General features: G+C 32.4%; 1 protein-coding gene and 3 non-coding genes across 5 annotated transcripts; all 4 read right to left on the reverse strand.

The window, feature by feature from the left end:
- Nucleotides 1–5,717: 5,717 nt before the first annotated feature.
- LOC117908214 lies at nt 5,718–5,810 on the reverse strand. Its single transcript, XR_004650173.1, has one exon. It is a non-coding gene; the product is annotated as a small nucleolar RNA Z101 (small nucleolar RNA).
- Nucleotides 5,811–5,996: 186 nt separating this feature from the next.
- LOC117908246 lies at nt 5,997–6,087 on the reverse strand. The gene has a single exon (XR_004650178.1). It is a non-coding gene; the product is annotated as a small nucleolar RNA snoR14 (small nucleolar RNA).
- A 112-nt stretch (nt 6,088–6,199) lies between these two features.
- LOC117908229 lies at nt 6,200–6,291 on the reverse strand. The gene has a single exon (XR_004650175.1). It is a non-coding gene; the product is annotated as a small nucleolar RNA U61 (small nucleolar RNA).
- A 7,205-nt stretch (nt 6,292–13,496) lies between these two features.
- LOC117907687 (ribose-phosphate pyrophosphokinase 1) lies at nt 13,497–19,629 on the reverse strand. 2 transcript variants are annotated; one of them, XM_034821323.1, is made up of 8 exons: nt 19,370–19,629; nt 18,592–18,765; nt 17,736–17,906; nt 17,221–17,364; nt 16,964–17,131; nt 15,187–15,256; nt 14,701–14,782; nt 13,497–14,140 (listed from the first exon to the last, which is right to left on the reverse strand). In XM_034821323.1, exons 1-8 carry the CDS (start codon nt 19,493–19,495, stop codon nt 13,960–13,962), a joined length of 1,116 nt encoding a protein of 371 aa, XP_034677214.1. In that variant the 5' UTR covers nt 19,496–19,629; the 3' UTR covers nt 13,497–13,959. The 2 variants fall into 2 exon arrangements, with proteins under 2 accessions (XP_034677214.1, XP_034677207.1); XM_034821316.1 differs by having other exon boundaries at nt 17,736–17,984; nt 19,370–19,628.
- Nucleotides 19,630–19,685: the final 56 nt, after the last annotated feature.

Genomic DNA, 19,685 nt, shown 5'->3' on the forward strand with positions numbered 1-19,685 from the left:
TATATGTTTAGGAGAATCACTTTTCAAGTTTATATCGGAAGTATTTTTAATTAAAATTCTTCAAAGCAAAGGTGTTTTATCTAAAAGAATTTTTAAAAGAAACAAGTATCAAATACTTCTTCAAAAAACACTACAATTGATTTTTCAACTTTTTAAAATTCTTTTCCAAATTTTGTACGTTATTTTTCTTCAAAATTATTTTTTTATTCTAAAAATATTTTCTAAAAACAAAATCGGACTCTAAGGTAGTATTTATTTATTTTTAATTAATTCTAAATAAAATTTTAATTCTTAATACTATTAAATATTAGATAATTAATTTGTTTTAATATTTTATTTTTATTAAACATTATGTAAACCCCCTCAGGAGAAAGTTTCTCATTTTTCTTACCACCCCGAGAATGAGCCGTTTTAGGCGGCCAGAGAGGATTGGGAATGAGGTGTTTTTGGGTGGCTAGATGGAATGGAAAACGGGAAGAAAAGTAGTTGATGGGTGAGTTGTTTCAAAAAGGAGAGACACAGCTGGGCAAAGAGAGGACATAACTGAGCAAAAATGAAGCATGACTGGAATAGGGGAGCGGGTAGCAGCTTGCATGAAAAGAAAGAGTTGACAAGAGAAAAACACATCTAGATAGGAGCGAAAAACCGGAGGAAAAAACAAAAGAAAAAGTAGAGGTTTCAGAGAGAAAAATGGGTGTTTTTTTTTTAAGCTGTGGAAGAGTGGGAATTTGTTAGGTGATTTATGCTGCTGGTTACAGAAAAGAGGAGATTTTCGTTGCTGTTATAGAGATATATTTTAGTAGCTTGGCAGAAAGGACAAGGCGGCGACGGGGGGAGGAGGAGGAGGAGGAAAATGAGCTGAGCAAAGGAAGTTAGTTTTGGGGAGCTAAGCAAACTCTGATTCGAGAGAAGCATTGTCTGGTAAGTTTATTTGTGTTCATCGTTCATTATATCATCATACTTCTCTCATCTCTTTTTCAGGTAATTACTTTACATCGTCTGTGAGTTGGCTTTGGTTTGGTTATTGTAATTTCATTCCATGCTTCTCCGTTTTCACCAAAGGAAGATTTAACTGTGTTTTAATTGTTTGTTTCATATTTGAGGATCTCCTTGTATCTCGTTGTTTTTTTAAACATTCTTCTGGTTTAATCCACCAATTTTTGAGCCCACAAATGAAGGAAAAATGAAATGGGTCTCTTCATGTTCATTGGGTATTCGGTCCTTATCTACTCCTTTTTAAAGAAAGCTTCACCCCATCACATCCTCACACCCACTGCCCATCTCCACACCTATCTTTCATGCCCCCTCATGCGTATACCCATTTTCCATACCCATTGAACCACCTATCTCCCCCCATCTCACTACATCCTTTCATCTTTCTATACCTCCATCACCCACTTCCCTCACTATTTTCCTATCACCCCCACCATCTATCATTCATTCCTTACCCGTTTAGCTCCATTTCCCACGTGCATGACGTCCAAAGTGCATGGCCACCTTCATTCACTCTACATCCTCATACCCATAACCCTACATATAACCATACCCATCACACCCAAGATGCCTCACCAGCTGCCCCACTGCTCAAATCTCACTCATGCATAGGAACCATGCATGCATGGCCGTCCTCACTTTTCTTACACCCACTGCCTTCTACCCATTCATCAAATTCACACACTACCCTTCAAACCATCATCTTCCAATACCCACCAATCCACTTCTACCACTACCCATTAATCACATTCCCTTCCGTCGCGACCCCTTTGTGCACCTGTGATGATCGTCCCTGCCATCTTTTGGACTTCGGGAGGTAGAAATATAAGACAATTCTCTTCATCGTTCACAAATGACATCCTAGGTATGAGATTCACTCATTGAATATGCATAAAAAATGGGTTTGTGGTGTGAGTATGATAGATATATGCATTGGAAAATGGGATAGTGGTGTGGGTATGATATTATTGCAATATGAAAATGGGTTGGTTATGTACTAGAAACAGCACAATAAAGTTAGGAATAGGCTTGAACACATGGAGAAATGAATTTTGGGATGGAATCCCACAAGCTTGATTTGAATTTGATATTATATATAAAGCATACGTTGGAGTGTTTGGCTATGCATGCCCGCCTTTCCTCAAGCCATGTGTCATCCTCCTAAATTGCATTCTTATAAAAATTTCATTCTCAAAATAATTTTTCAAGATTCCAATTTTCAAAATTTAATTTTTCAAAATATCATTCTCAAAATAATTTTTTAAGATCCTAATTTTCGAAATTCCATTATCAAAATAATTCTTTAAGATTCCAACTTTCGAAATTTAATTTTCCAAAATCTCATTCTCATAATAAATGTTCAAGATTTCAATTTCTTTAATTTAATTTCCCGAAATTCCATTCTCAAAATAATTTCTCAAGATTCCAATATTCAAATTTTAGTTTTCCAAAATACCGTTTTCAAATAATCCTTCAAAATTCCGATTTTCAAATTTAATTTCCAATTTTCAAAATTCCAATTTTCACATTTATTTATATAATCATTATTATTTCGTTATTATTATTATTTTATTTATTTACTTTTTAAAATTCCATCTTTAAGTAATTATTCAAAATTCCAATTTCCAAATTTGATCATCGATTTCCAAAATTTCAATTTTCATATTTATTTATTTAATCATTATTATTTTCGTCATTATTATTTTATTTATTTAGTCTATTTATTTATTTTAAAAATCATCTTTAAATAATTCTTCAAAATTCCGATATCTAAACTTAATTCCCAATTTTCAAAAGGGTTAATTGCTTAAAGGGGTCAAAACAACCCTCATATTTGCAAATATAACTTACCAGTCAAAAAGCAAAAAAAAAAAAATGATCTGATTGATACAAAAATGTCCTTCTTATTTTTTCTTTCCAACACATACGACTTCTCATTTCTCTTTCCCCCCTCATTTTTCCCTTTAAGACAACTTTCCATTTCCCTTTGTTTTATAGTGGATTAGGTTCTAATTTTTTTATTCAGTCATTGGTTGCTCTTCTCTATCTTTTCCTACGGAGATCAAGTTTAACTTTTTACCATTGTTTCATCTATTCTTCATTCTTAGTTACAAAAATATGAAAAAAAATGTAAGCAACCAACAATTTCCTTTTTATATTATCATTTTATTTCTTTCTGTTTCTTGAAAAGTCAAAATCTCACTTCAACATTATAGGTAAAAAATAGAGACTCCATTGTTAGTTCTGAACAAGTGAAAAGTTCGTTCAAGGAATTTTCACATGAACTTAACAGTAGTTAAGTTGCATTAACAAAGAACTTAATCACAATTAAGTTCATAGTCAGAATTTTCACCTGAATTTAACAGTAGTTGAGTTGCATTAATAAAGAACTTAACCATAGTTAAGTTCACAGTAAGATATTTCACATGAACTTAACAGTAGTTGAGTTTCATTAACAAAGAACTTAACCACAATTAAGTTCACAATCCTAATTTTCACCTGAACTTAATAGTAGTTAAGTTCCATTAACAAAAAACTTAACCACAATTAAGTTCACATTCACTGTTTCACAATAGTTGAGATTTTTGCTCAGTAGCTTTTATTTTCTTTGCTTTACTTTTTTCTTCTGTTCGCAATTGACATTTTTTCTTTTTCGCCACTTTTTAAATCTTTTTCTCCTATCACTCTTCAATGAACTCATTGTTTCCTTCGTGCTTGAAGATATAATATGAGATAACTTGAAAAAAAATAGAGTAACAATTTTTCCAAAGATTCAAAATAAAATAGATGATTTCTAGTTTTTTTTTTAAGGAAATATGAGATTTTCGTTTTGTGCATCAAAGGAAGATAATAAAATAGAAGAAAATGATGAAAGATGAGGACTCGTTCTGTAAATGAAGCGGAAGAGGAGATGACATTTCTGTTTTATTCACCAAAGGAAGATAATGAAGTAGAAAAAGATGAGAGAATTTTTTTGGAAAATATGAGTTGTTCTGTAAATGAAGGAGAAGAGAAGTATGTGTTGGAAAGATAAAAAAAAGAAGAGCATTTTTGCCTCAACCAGATCAATTTTTTTGTTTTTTGACTAGTGGGTTATATTTGTAAATATGAAGGTTATTTTGACCCCTTTAACTAATTAACTTTTTCCAATATTCCAATTTTCACATTTATTTATTTAATCATTATTATTTTTGTCGATGTTATTATTTTATTTATTTATTTTTAAATTTCATTCTCAAATAATTCTTTAAAATTCCATTTTCTTAAATTTAATTTTTAAACTTCCATTTTTAAATAATTCTTCAAAATTCCAATTTCCAAATTTAATTCCTAAATTTCAAAACTTCAGTAAACTTGTTGCCCCTTTTCTTTCATGCAAACACCTTCATAAATTTTTTTTTTATTTTAAAATAATTTTTCTATTCCTCTTAATTTTTAAATAAGCAAGAATAAATTTTTCATAATTCCAAAATAATGGAATTTATGATGCTAATTCATGCAAGATAAATCGAGCTTTGGTGAGGACCCTACACTTGAGTTTTCTCTCTTATCTATGCTTAAGTGTTCTCTCTTTGATATGTATGTGATAATTTTATACTTTAACTAACTTTATTTCCATGATAATACACTAACAATCTCATTCCCACTTATTATTCCTATACATGATTCACTTGATTATTTGATTATTTCATCAATATCCATTAACTTCCTCATCAATTGCCACATATGGCTTATCTTATTTAGTAAAGACCTGCTTTTAGAGACTTAGAAGTGTTATGATTTTTACCGTACCTTCTCGATAAGTAACCTAACCCCAAACTTATATTTAGTATATGAAGACTCCAAGTCTTTCATAAAAAAATCAAATTTTCACCAAATAAATAAAAAACGAATTTCGTGAAAATACGGGATCCACACATTAAAAACCAACATATCATTTTTTCATTTAAAAAAAACCAAATATTTTGATTTTTTTCTATTCAATAAAAAGTTTATAATAAATCATTAAAAAATATTAAAAAAAATTGATAATTTAAAATCTAAAAACAAATTGTTTTTAGCAAATAATTAAAAAGACAAACAGCCTACAACTCTATCATTTGATATTGCTTCAACACGCTTATCTCTTTTAAAACACAATCAAACGGACTCCTTAACTCTACCATATCATTCTTATTGTTTAGTTTATGATATTCTTCAGCACACATTTCTCCATACAATCATATTTGATTGTTAGAGAAAAGATAGTGATTTTTCATCAAATGTTCCTTATCAAAATGGCCCTTTTCGATCAAAATATTATCTTTCCGCATGTTGTAGAACTATTGTTCAAAGATGTGCTCGCCTCACGTGGAAAACAAAATGTTGTGAGATTACAGACCACACCATGGTTTAAAGCCCCAAAAGATTTAAGGAAATTCCTAAACAACTGATTGAGAAACATCAGAGCAATTTTGATAGCCATTTTTGATCAATATATGGTTGACAAGAAACTCAAACAGAGGTTTTTATTCAAACCTAAATCAGATAATCCCAAGTTAGGAACATGAAGGTGTCCAAACAAATTTTAGAAACCTGTCATAATGCGAATGTTAGCATCAAAATGAGCAGATATAAACTTGATGGAATTGAACACCCAAAACCAAAACAGGTTCTTGACCAAACTTCAAACAATAAATAATAAGCAAATCAATTTCAACCAAAAAGAACAAGCAGAAGAAGGTAAGCGGCATCAGGTCTCCAAGGTGATATAGCATCAATGAAAAAACTCAGACGCAAATTACCCATAAGTTTATGAGATTCATCACTTGCCCCAACCAAATTCAAATCACTAGCACTCAAAGCAATTATATGTACATAAACTTCCTCTGTTGCCAATTCATGAAAAACCTTCAATATTCACTAGAAAAAATTAGAAAAAAAATCATGTGAAAATATGTGTCAGAAAGAAATGATAATGAGATGTGGATGTGTGAGATGTTGGAGAGAAGAGGGAGATCAAGGCGATCAGAACCTGTCGGGATTCATTGTTTAACATCATCTGATGTTGATATCAGTGGATTGACAGACCAATGAATTCTATCGTCACCTCGCTTTTTCCATCTCAAAACCACGCACAACACTCCCAAAATCAACAAATGAGCTTTCGAAAAGACAGATCTAAAATCAAACTACACTATATGCGAAAACATTTCAAGAAAAAAAAAAGCTCAGAACTTCTTAGAGGGTTGTGTTGCCGTCACAGACCAACTCCGAAGAGAGTCTTTGGTACACAGAACTGAAGTTTCATCACGGCTATTATCTAAACAGGAACAGAACCAGGCAAAGAAAAAAAAATTGCAGAGTAAAACATACAGAGAGGGAGTGGGGGGAGATGGAGAGGAGACTTAGTTGTTAAAAGACTAGGATTTTATACGGGGGATACGCCCAAATAGGTGAAACCCTAACCCTAATCTCGTTTCTTCAAAATTGTTTCCAAAATAAAAGGCGTATGGCGGCGATGTTCAATCAAGCCACGTGTAAACCATTGGTTTATGAAACTTCGAAATTATATAAAAATAATTAAATATAATAATTAAAAAATAAAAAATAAAAAAAAGGATTATTTGGTAGAAATAAGGGAGATTGTGATGGGAATGAGGCTGCAATTAGTGTGAGTTGGTTAAATTAATTATTAACACGAGCATAACCCGAAATATGAAACAATCAACTCAATTCAACTTATAACTCGAGTCAACTCAATTTCATTTTTTAAAATTCAGATTTAATTTGATCAAGTTAAAGTCAAATTAATTAGATTAACGTAAGGTTAGGTTCAGATTTGGTCATGACCAATCCATTCACATTGCATTTTTAATAGGAATAATAGTAAGTTAAAAACATAAATTCAAAGATAACTTAATTATTAAAGGTGTTTGATAAAATTTAATACTTATTACTTAATTATTTAAGTTAAATTACACTTAAGTTATTAACTTAAAACTTATTATTTAATTTTTATTTTAATTATTTTGATAAAATTAACTTAAAACATATTTTAAATCATCAAATTAATATATTTATCCTTATAAATTATAATTAAAGCAAACGAAGTTGAATAACAGGAAATGTGGTGGAATAGCAAAGGAGACTGTGGAGTTAATTAGGACAAATGAAAGTAAAAGGATAAATTAAATATGTAAATTTAAGAATAAATTAATTCATTTTACCTATTACTTAAAGTTGTTTTTTTACTGTAAATCATACTATTAAATTATTTTATCAAATATATTTAATTTACTTAATAACTTAAATTAAATTATTAAATCACTTTAAGTTATTAAGTTGGTTTATTAAACGATTTAATTAAAGTCAAATAAAATGACCTAAAAATAACTTATTTATTAAACGAGTTACATATTCAACTAATGTCCAAGAGGCTTTACCACCCTTTATATAACATCACATAATTTACTCTTAACACATATATTTAATGAAATCTTAATCCATACTCGCATGAAAAACTACCAATCATTGTGTAGACCCCTTTTGTGGACACCACCCGGGAGAGTTTTTTTTTTTTTTTTTTTTTTTTTTCATTTTTTGAAGTAGAAGGACCCTTTCTGCCAAGAACAAACTACATGGACATGTGGCAAAGAGCATGGCTCACCATGGTGGTGGTTGACGGTGATGACATCCTCCTTGGACAAGGAGCAATGGAGCAGGTAGTAGCTTGCGAGAGAAGACAAAAACAAGGGAGAGGCAAAAAACTAGAAAATGGAGCAAGAAAGGTTGAAGAAGGGTTCGGAAGGAAATTTGAAGGAGCTTGAGAAGAAACCAGTTTGAGGGTGAATAGTTGGAGGATAAAAGATTTTTTGGAGAGAGCAGAAAACAGAGCCTGGAGTCAGGCGAGCTTTCGTTCAAGAAGAGGCTTCTCAGGTAAGGACCCTGTATTCACCACTGCTTCTGTTCATTATCTTCTCCTTCTTATTTATGGATATTATTGTTTGTTTTGGGTAGGGGTATCAGGCTAGATGTTTAGCTTTCATTGATCTTTGAAATATATATGGATTTGTTGTCATTGTTTTATCACCTATTTTCCTTGGTTTTGTTTAAGAGTAACTTGACTTTGTTTTAGTTACATTGTGAGATATCCCAGAATTCATACTCTTGTTTTTTTTTTTTTTTTGGTATGAACCTATGGTCCCTCAACCCGCTTGCAAGCCCGTGGATAACTCATGAAATGAGGCTTCGCTTGATGCCCTTTTGGTTCATTCATTCTTGCTTTCTTTTTGTTAATGGTCATTGCCCTATACTTTTCTGCTTTTGGTGTCTGTCTATGGTGTGCTTTGGTTAGTGCATCTCCATCTGAGAGTGCAAATCCAGGGAGTGAATGACGAGGTTGTCAAGATGTTGTTGTCCAACCTGGAAGCACAAGACTGGATCTTGTTCATCCTGCCTTCGTCCAAATGTTTAACACTCCCATCAAAAGCAACAAGGGTGCAATGAAAACAGTTGTTCCTGTATAGTTTGTTAAGAAGGGTGACAAAGCGGGTTCACCTAAAGCTGCCTTTTTTGCAAAGTTGGGGATAAGACCTTTCTCTTGGGGTCTTGTGGTGTTGCCCGTTTATGACCATAACCCAATTTTCAGTCCCGATATGCTAGAATCTACAAGAAGAGGATCACATTGGTGAGTTTGCAGTTGGAGTCTCTATGGTTCCCTTACACCCATTGATTATCTCATACCCCACCCTAGTAGTTGTACCTCAGGCCCACATACTGGACCCCATTACCAGGTTGGAAGCATGGTGATAGCCCTATTCAAGACCCCATCTGTGACTATGTGCTAAGGAGTCAAAGCAGCTCAAAGAAAATATGGCCCAAATGAAAAAGTGATTCAACGATGCGAGCTCCACGTGCATGAATTCCCATGCCATGGCCACCTTCATCTATCCACTTTCACACCCACCAAACCCAAACCCACTTCTCTCTCTAAATCTTCATCCATCATAACCTCCAAACCCATCCCCATACCCGTTCACTTATCCATCACACCCATTACAACAACCCGCTTCATTCCCATACCCATTTTCACTCTTCCCATACCCACCACATACCTATGCATCCATCCATCATTTCACCACCTCATCCATTTAAACTCGTTCTCCTAGTCCCATGCATGGAAACCTCATCTCACTCCGTTCTTAAGTATTATACCTATCACTATGCTCCATTTATCACACCTCATGCCCACCGAAACCTTCTCTTTACCCACCAATGCCCATCATCACCTTATCTTCATTTTCTAACACCCATCAAACTCATCACCCCCCACGGACCATCAAGCGCTCCGATCTCCTCCACCATAGGTTCTAAATGCATTGCTTCAGGTATCAAGTATCATGTAGAGTTCAAGTCTGTGTTGAGGCCCAACTCGATAATATTATCACTCCACTTTAGAATTTTAGCCCCATTTCCCTCTGTAGAGGACTGGGTTCAAATCTTCTGGCATTGCTAATTGTTTTTTGTTCCGAGGTTTATACATAGGCAGAAGGCAGAGTAAGAGAGAAGAATCTCTTTCCTTTTTCATATAGTAATCTAGGTTTTGTTGTTTCTATGCGTCCGTGGTGGTGGTGGTGGTGTTGAAGAGGATGAAAATTGTGAAAATGTGAAATTTGTGTTATAATTTTGAAAAAATGGGCTTGTGGTGTGGGTATGGCAGTTACATGCATAAAAAAAATGGGTTTGTGGTGTGAATATGACAGATATGTGCATTGGAAAATGAGATAGTGGTGTGGGTATGACATTATTGCAAGATAAAAATGGGTTTGTAATGCTATTGTGCCTGTACACGTTGTGATGCCTAGATCATGGTTTTTTTTTTTTCTTAGTTTTCTTCAACTTTTGATGCAAAAAAAATTAATTTTCAAAATTTTAATCTTAAGATAATTTTCCAAAACTCCAGTTTTAATTTAAATTTTAACCTTGACTTTCCAAACTTTAATTATTTTCAAATTTAATTTTTAAAATTCCATCTTTAAATAACTCTTCAAAATTCCGATTTCCAAATTTAATTTCCAATTTCTAAAACTCCAATTTTCACATTTATTTATTTAATTATTATTATTCTATTTATTTATTTATTTTTAAAATTCCATCCTTAAACGAATTTTTTAAAAATTCCGATTTCCAAATTTAATTTCCAATTTCCAAAATTTCAATTTTTACATTTATTTATTTAATCATTATTATTTTCGTCATTATTATTATTCTATTCTATTTATTTATTTTTAAAATTCTATCCTTAAACAATTTTTTTCAAAATTCCGATTTCCAAATTTAATTTCCAATTTCCAAAATTCCAATTTTCACATTTATTTATTAATCATTATTATTTTCGTCATTATTATTATTCTATTTATTTTTAAAATTCCATCCTTAAACATTTTTTTTAAAATTCCGATTTCCAAATTTAATTTCCAATTTCCAAAATTCCAATTTTCACATTTATTTATTTAATCGTTATTATTTTTGTTGTTATTATTATTTTATTTATTTATTTATTTTAAATTCCATCTTTAAATAATTCTTCAAAATTCCAATTTCCAAATTTGATTCTCAATTTCTTAACTTCCAATTTTTTAATTTCCAAACTTAATTTCCAATTTCCAAAATTCTAATTTTCACATTTATTTATTTATTATCATTATTATTATTATTATTATTATTATTATTATTATTATTATTATTATTATTATTATTATTATTATTATCATTTTTATCATTTTATTTATTTATTTATTTTTAAAAAATCCACCTTCGAATAATTTCCAAGATTCCAATTTATATAATTTAATTTTCATAGTTTCTACTTCTCAAATAATTTTCAATTCTAATTTCTTTCAAAATTTAATTTCCAAAGTCCCAATTTTCATAATTTAATTTTTAAAATTCCAAACTCTCAAATAATTTTCAAAGTTCCAATTTCTTTCAAATTTAATTTCTGAAATTCCAATTCTTAAATTTAATTTGCAAATCTCCAATTCTCGAATAAATCTCGAAATTCCAATTCCTTTCCAATTTAATTTCTAAAATTCTCATTCTTAAATTTAATTTCCAAAATCTCCAATTTTCAAATAATCTTTGAAACTCCAATTTTCAAATAAATTTCAAAAATCCAATTTTCTCTGAAACAGTTTTAATTCCACTCTAGTTTTCAAATAATCTTCTACTTCTCTTTATTTTACATAAGCAATAATGATTTTTTTTTCATAATTCTAAAACAAAGGAATTTGTGAGACCAATTCATGAAAGATAAATTGGGTTTTGGTGGGGGCCCAACATCAAAGAAGTATTACTTAAAATAAAAATGAACTTGAGTGAAATGTCATGTGTGTCATAAGTGATTTCATATTATGTTTGGTAATGCATGTGATATATTTTACGTTCATTCTTGTATACTAACCCCATTTCATGATAGCGCATTATTCGCTTGTTGCTAAGGTACGTACCCGCTCTCACTCTGACCATTCTCTACGCTTTGTTTTGGCTTTCAGTGTATGATCATATTTTGGTATCCACGTTTAATCAATCAATTGTCACACGTGCTTCATTTTATTAGTAGAGATCCATTTTTTAGGGACTTAAAGGGGTGCTATGGTCTTTACCGTACCTTCCCAATAAGTAACCTGACCCCCGAACCTCGATTTGGTTTTTCATATACCACATTTTCCGAATAAGAAGTCACACTTAGGATTTTCTTTTTTATTTTGTTTACCCTTTTTTAAAAAAAATAAAACAAAAAACTTGGTACTACGATCATTGGAGGAACAATACTTAACCCTGAGGATGCTCCAGAATCGGCTCATTCTTCAACAGGCACGCAGTCAGAGCCCCCGTCTCGAAACAGTGCTTTACCCCTAGATGTCCAGTCAACCGCTGCGCCTCAACGCATTTCGGGGAGAACCAGCTAGCTCAGCAGTAGCATATTGTTCCATGGAGCTAAGGTCATATAATAATCCAGAAATTGCAATAGAAAAGAAAAGAAAAAGGGAGGTTTGTGATGACAAAGACATTGTTGAGAAAAAGATGGCTTTTCCCGAATAAGTGATGACTCCATGTCATTTTCTAAACAACAAATCAATTTTTCATAAATAAATAAAAAGAGAGTTTCGTCGGGAACACATCGAGCAAAATGCAGGGTCTACACATTGTAATCTCAATGTTTGGATGAAATTTAGATATATGATCTGCTAACCTTTTTAAAAATAATTCTTACTTATTTTTATGAACAAAAAATTATTTGAGAATTCAAAATTATTCTTGACAAAAAAAGATTATGTATTCAAGTATGATATAAAAGTTTCTAAAATGTTATCTATATTTTTAATTATTAATTAAAATATTATAAAAATAATTGAAAACATCTCAAATATATTTTCAAAAACAATTTGAGAGCAAATTTTTAGAAAACCGAGTTTTGCCATAAATTCAAGAAATTTTTTTATTTTAACTATTTTCAAAATCAGTCTTCCAAATAGATCATAATTCTTCATGTTTATATTATTGTTTATTACTGTAATATTTAAAATATAAATTAATAATAAAAAATATAGTGAAAGGAAAAAAATTACATTTTAAAATCAAACAAAAATTAAAATTTATTTTTTATTTTTTATTTTAAATATTAAGGTCATTTGGTAAAGTTAATTAAATATTTATTTTAAATTATCAAATTAATCAACTTATTGACTTGAGATATTTATTTTTATTAATTTTAACTAATATTTATATTTATGCTAATTTTAAGTAATAAATTCATTTGTTAAATATTTATATTTAAAATATGATAGGCATATAAGATAATTATAAAAAATAAAAAAATTTGAAATTAAGAAAAAGTTAATTGTTTTACATTTTTTATTTTTAAATTACATTATCAAGTTATTTTACCAAACTTGTTTAATATTTTAAATAAAATATTACAACGCATTAAATCATTAAGTTAATTTACTAAACACCCTACAACTCTAAATAAAGCTCCCTTTTTAATCAATAGAAATTAATTTGTAGTAAATAGACATCCAATCAAACCATATTTAAATCAACACCAGGGGAAGATTAGCTCTAAATTGCAAGGCATGAGATAGCTTTTCACCAACTCAAACGAGGGCCAAACAAAAAGAATTAAAAGGTTTTGCATGAAAATGTTTTTAAAAACAATTTTTTAGAACAGTTGTACGGCATTTCTAAAACAAAGAATCTATTTGAAAATATTATCAACTTGTTTTTTTAACATTTTAAACTATTTCTTAAAAATATTTTTTTTACTGCATTATTTTTAATCTCTCCGCATTTATATAATTATTTTCTGAAATTATCTTTAAAATACAAATAAAAACAATTAAAATATATTTTTACAAAACAATATATTATTAGAACAATTTTCAAAACCCAATTTTGAGAATAATTAATAACCAAATATGTTTTCATATTTTTAACTCTTTTATCCATAAATACAGAAATTGAGTCCCCAAACCCAAACAAAGCTTCTCATACTTCTGAGTTTTACTTTTACCCACTTTTCCAATATTGATATGTTATGGGGCGAAGGCCATTTACAGTCCTATACAGATTAAGAGCTTTCATTGGGCATCAATACATCTGGGGAATGAGGAAGAACTCAGAGGTGGAAAGGAGCAATGGGCTATCATGCTAAACATCAAATGGGCTCTGTCCTAAAAAGGTAAAAAATTCGCATGCTAAACAAAACAGCTTCTCTTTCAGTGACTGAAACCCTAGTCTGTTTTTTTTTTTTTGTATTTGGCTTCCATTCAACAAAAAATGACCATGACCATATCCCCACCTCAAGCAATGGATCTCCTATGCGCGGTGGGCTATGGTACAAGATGAGCTTTGAACAGTTCTACAATCAAATGCTTAAATTAAAATGGTATTATTGCCGTTTTATTCTTCAATCATCCAGCTTCACAGAAAAATGCTACTCACAGAACAATCATCATGTATACGCCAGATGGTTTCTCCCAGCAGGTTTGCTACTGAAAGAACAGTCAACTGGGGGAAGTAGTTTTTCTCCAGCGTCGGAATTGTGTTTGTAATGATCACCTCTTGAAAAAGGCCGCTTGTCAGCCTCTCAATTGCAGGAGGGCTGCAATCAGAAAGTAATAATAAAGATCAAACAGGTCACCTGTTAATACATATAATGCACCATATTTGAAGTTTTAACCACTTGTACTTTAAGACGCCTTAAAGCACTAATCAAGAAAAACTGCAGGCATTCTTGCGATATCCCTATGCAAGACAGGAGCAGAAACCTTGAGAAGATCACTATGAAAATTGTTATCTAGACCAGAAAATCAATTGGGCTCTGACCAATAAATGAGGTTTCTTAGGTTTGACAAATTGCCATTTCTCCTGCTCAGGATCAAACTTGACCTTTGAACTTGTTTCTAGAAATTGTGGAAGGGGGAAAATCTTGTGGGCATCTTTGCACCATACATTTGGGAAAATCAGAACCACCAGGCCTAGTCACCTTTGAATGAGGTCAATCAAGAAACCAGATTATGAGAAGGGAAGGCTGAGGATGGTGGGTTCCAGACTGGTCAAATTTATTCAAGAGAGATACACTCACCACTGGAGTGGATACAAAGCTTTCAACCAAGCATCTATAGAGATGAAAGAAAAGATCAAACAGGAGGAAGAGAATACCTAAAAACAGCATGAGTACAGCAGGCATAGACTTCCCTGGCCCCCTCTTGATGTAACAGAGCTGCCCCTTTTGTAATAGTCCCTACAGAAAATGGGCACTTCACAAGTTATTTGAATCCAAAATAAGAACACGAGTGTGTATTGGGTCCATCATTTAAAGCCCAATGGACACACAGGAAATAATAATTTCAGATTAAAAATAATACAAAAAATGAACAAGAAATTTTGAACAGGTGAAATGGAGCCAAAAAAATGGATTTATCAAGAGGAAATTGTGAATATGAAAACGATCATTATTAATCAATGAAAGAAGCATTATTAATTGGTCATTTCCTACCATACTTGCACCATTACAAACAACGGATTAAGAAGGTGATTTGCTTCTTCATTCTTTATTGACATTTTTTATTTTTAAAACTTTTGCAGTCTTCATCTATAAGAGGAAATTTATGATTGTATTCTAGCATCCAAGATGACTTAACTCACCAGCAGTATCAATCATGTCATCCACCATGACTGCAACTTTTCCTTTGACATCACCAATCAGATTCATCACCTGTAAAGTAAACAATAAATACAGACTTGACTCCAGGAATGACATCTCATAAGTAACAAAGAAAAGAATTCAACATCTTTCCATCCATATCTTCAAAGCTTGAAACTAAACAAATCAATCAATTTCTTGACCATCTGATAGGAAAGGTAGACAGATGAACAAGATAATTTATTTTGAAATAGACCTTGTTACAGCTGAGATTCATTAAATTCTGCTCTTAACCAACTTAGCCATACAAAGACTGTCTATGCACTTCATCTGAACACACCCTCATCAACACTAAAACTGTTAAAGAAGTTCAGATAAGCAGACCTAATAACAATGTCCATAGGAACACAACAAGTAGGCCTACAAATGGATTGCATCATGAGCCAAGTCCAACTCATTTGGTCAGACTCAATATTGGAAATTTTAATCCAAAAATCCTCATGACATTAAGTGGGACAACCAATACTGGAGTATATTAACCACAGTTCATATCAGTGATTCACTTAATTAACCAGAATTTGAATCCCTGGTAAAGTTATAGAAAAGAAAAGCACCTGAAACATAAATTTGTACACTTGAAAAATAAATTCATACAGTCATAAAAAATTACTGCTATTCATGCATGGATAAGTAACTCTATTATGACATTTCCATGTGCATAGTGATGCAAGATTATAACTCATAATGTTCATTGCCAAGCCATTTCCTTTACATGTGGCACATTTGTAGGATAGACATGACAATGGATGATCATTAATAAGGATCCTCTTTAGAACAAGCCATGTTCCTCCCTTTTTTAGGAGATCATGTATCATCTTAGATACCTGAGAAGGATGGAGGAGTCTGCCACCAATAAACAATAATAAATTGAAAATAAGCTAAATAACTACGGATACATAAACAATGCAGCTATACATGAGTTGGGCATCCATAACACACAATAATTTCCAACAATATATACAACTGCAGAATATTCTAGTAACAGAAAACATTTAAGAAGTTCCTTTTAAAAATAAGCCCAACTTATTGTAGATCAGAACCAAAAATGAAAATCTAGTATTGGCTGTTTACATCAGCCAGTACTAGAACCCCTTGGGCCTAAACATATCCTATTTTCATGTCTGATATGATGTGGCTAGGTAGAGCGAAAAAAATATTTATAAGCTGGAGCATGAATTGCAGACACGTCATTACTTTTAAGGGGATCCTCTGCAAAAGGGAGTATGACAGGAAACAGTATAGAAGTATCTCTGAGGGCAGTTGTGTTGGAAATTTCCTATTGAAGGGTGAGCAAAGACTGCAATTGTTATGTGGAACTTACCATTGGCACAGGAGGACAGTTCTGATGCCCATCAGACAACAAGTTTAGAATTGGCCAAGGAACAAAATTACCTCTTAAGAGGAAAATGCTTTAAAAAATACAATCAATATGATGCTCACAGATGGCTCAGTGGTAGGGTGTGAGGTTGGGTCAAATCATAAATTTGGACATCCTGGGTTTGACTCCCACAAGGCACTAAAAACACCCGATTTGCCTGATACACCTGTTTTACAGGTGACTGTGCACAAAAAGAGGTTAAAGTGTGGTGTTTCCCTCATTACAAAAAACAAAAAACAAAAAGACAAAAGAAAAAAATTATAATGAATATGTTAACCAAGGCAATCCAACGAGTAAGCTGGAAAAAGATAATGTAGGCTGAGTTTTGGTGTGGAAATTACCTCAGCAACATTATGTCCTTGACGCCTTTTATCCACTATGGCTAAAGGCGCATCAGACAACTTCTTTGCAAAAGCACGTGCTCTTGCAACTCCTCCAACATCAGGTGAGACCACTACCAAATCATTACAACAAATTGTCTTGCTGGCAAGATAATCAAGAATCACAGGCTTGTGTGCACAAAACAAACAGTAGTTTCATTCAGTGATATGGAGTCAGAAAAAGATAAGGATCAAACAATGGCTTAAAAATTAATTACCTGACAATATATGTGATCCACAGGAATATCAAAGTAACCCATGGACTGTCCAGAATGAAGATCACAAGCAAGAACACGGTCCGCACCTGCTTTGGTGATAACATTTGCAACAAGTTTAGCTGCAATGGATTCACGCCCTTGAGTCTGAAGAGAAAAATACAGATGAAGAAGATGTAATTTACATGTAAATTTCTAGCAGCCAATTTAGAAATGACGTAGATTGTTCAACCCATCATTTCTCAGTTAAAGCACAAACTCAAAAAAAATAGTAACACCAATCATGTGGAACAAGGTTCTCAATCAATCTCAAGTTCTAATACTCAACATTTTTAATTAGAGAAAATGAAAATAAACATTGAAGAGCTACACATTATTAAATTGCTTTGATGCCTAGCCCTCAACAACTTCAATGGGAACCCACTAAAAAGTGAAATATCAAATCATACATGCCTACAACATGTCCTTGGAACCATTTAAGTTCATCTTATAAAAGTTGTGCACAAAGTAAAACTTGCCTTTCTATCAGATCTGGCATAGCCAAAATACGGAACTACTGCTGTGACAGTTTTCGCCGATGCTCTTCGACAAGCATCTATCATTATTAGAAGCTCCATAAGATTCTCATTAGCGGGAGGGCAGGTCGGCTGCACTAGGTAAACATCACACCCTCTAACACTCTCTTCCAACTGAACATAAATTTCACCATCAGCAAACCTCTTTATGTTGATCTTTCCCAGCTCCTTACCCATGTACCAAGCAATTTCCTAGGAAACAAATGGCAATGAGCAGGCAAACATATGGTTCCAAGTGTTTTAACAAAAAATTCATACAGTAAAAAGAACTAAATTATAAAGAAGAAGAAGGGATATCAAGCATTTGGTAAAAAAATAACTAAGTATACTCTCAACTTGCAAGATAAGCCATATGGTATATATATATATATACATATATATACATGCAAAATAAATTGGATTTCTGCTGCAACACATATTCTGTATAGTCTTCTTTTTTAAATGAATGATGTCAATTTGCATGTCATATGTGGCATCATTTCATTAAATAACCAGTCTTTAACCTGCACGATAAAAGCAATTCAAGGAAATTTTGCAAATCGGTTAATAAGTAATGCTTCCCTAGTACCAACACTATGAAGTGCAAATACACAAAAAACAACTATTACCAAGCCCTTTGGGCCAGGATTAGCTGGCAAACGGTTGGGGTTGGGTTGCGGGTTTTAATATTTAATTCCAAATAAATATGTATCCAAAAAGAAAGCTACTCTGGTGTATTCCCATAAAATCCTAAATCTGCAACAAAATATTCACTATAAATAAAAAATAGATAGTTAAATTCCATACGGCTAATGAATACCTTAGAAAGTGTGGGATTTGCTGTGCCAGAGAATATTTTCAACCGGTCACTATTCCTACTAACTGATTTCTCCATGCGCCTTGATTCCAAAAAGCTTGGAAATGTTCGATCATTAAGGACAGGAACACAAGGCTTCCCATTTTCAAACTTCAACGATTCATTCATGTCACATTTCTGAAACAGAAAACACCAGCTCAATAGGATTTTAACAAATACTACAACAAAAATTTGCTCTAGATCCCCACCTATACTATGAAAAGAAATAAACTCTGTTTAGTTGCTGAATATGTAGGAAATTCTGAAAAAGAGAAATCAGAATAAAAAAAACTCAGCTCAACCCCACATCACATTCCTCTCCGGCTTTCTTAAGAGCAAATCCCATTCTTATGTTTCTCAAAACTAAATAAACAGGAGACACAAGACCCAAAAGTTCCAACTTGTTTCCCTTTTCCTCAACTTTTTCATCACCCAAACAGTAAAACACATTGACAAAACGAATGAAAAAAATTAGCAATTTTTTTATGTCTCGAAAACGAAACCAGCCCGAAACAAGAATCCTCAAAATCCATTCTTTTTCTATTCCTCGGCTTCCTCACCACCCAATCAGTGGGTAAAAAAGGACATTAAAAAAATTAAATAAAAACCCTTGCAATTTTTCATATCTCAAAAACCACACAACACGAAGCATCCAAAACCTTCTCTTTCCACATCCCCACATTCTCAGAGACCGAACACGAACAAATAAACAAAAAAAAAGATAAAGAGAAAAATATCTTACGATGACGCTTGCGAGTTGGAAACGATAACGGGACTCGTTGGGGAGAAACCTGGACTGGCGGAGCGAGTAGCGAGAAACCAGCGATTCGGCATGGTAAGAAGGAGCGGACAAAGACAGAGACGCCATGTCCGCACGAATCGATGATACAGGCAGAGAATTAGGGTTAGGGTTTGGTGCGAGCGCAAGAGAAAGAGAAAGTGAGTGGAGAGGTGAGAGTTCTGCTCTAAAATGGCGGTTCTCGCTGTTCGTCCACTATTTTCGGATTTTATTTGTAATTAAAAGAGCAAAAGTTGGCAACTTGGCACAGGTGGACGTG

This window comes from Vitis riparia, chromosome 2 (assembly GCF_004353265.1).
Source record: "Vitis riparia cultivar Riparia Gloire de Montpellier isolate 1030 chromosome 2, EGFV_Vit.rip_1.0, whole genome shotgun sequence".
Lineage (NCBI taxonomy): Eukaryota > Viridiplantae > Streptophyta > Magnoliopsida > Vitales > Vitaceae > Vitis > Vitis riparia.

Bases quoted from the DNA above. Each gene is read 5' to 3' on its own strand.
- LOC117907687 (XM_034821316.1), bottom strand. From the start codon at position 19,495: ATGGCGTCTCTGTCTTTGTCCGCTCCTTCTTACCATGCCGAATCGCTG. The intron at 18,766-19,369 runs GTAAGATATTTT...TTTCTGTTTCAG, and splicing joins TCCAACTCGCAAGCGTCATC to AAATGTGACATGAATGAATC. The intron at 14,783-15,186 runs GTGAGTTAAGTC...CATTTTCTGTAG, and splicing joins TGACATGATTGATACTGCTG to GGACTATTACAAAAGGGGCA.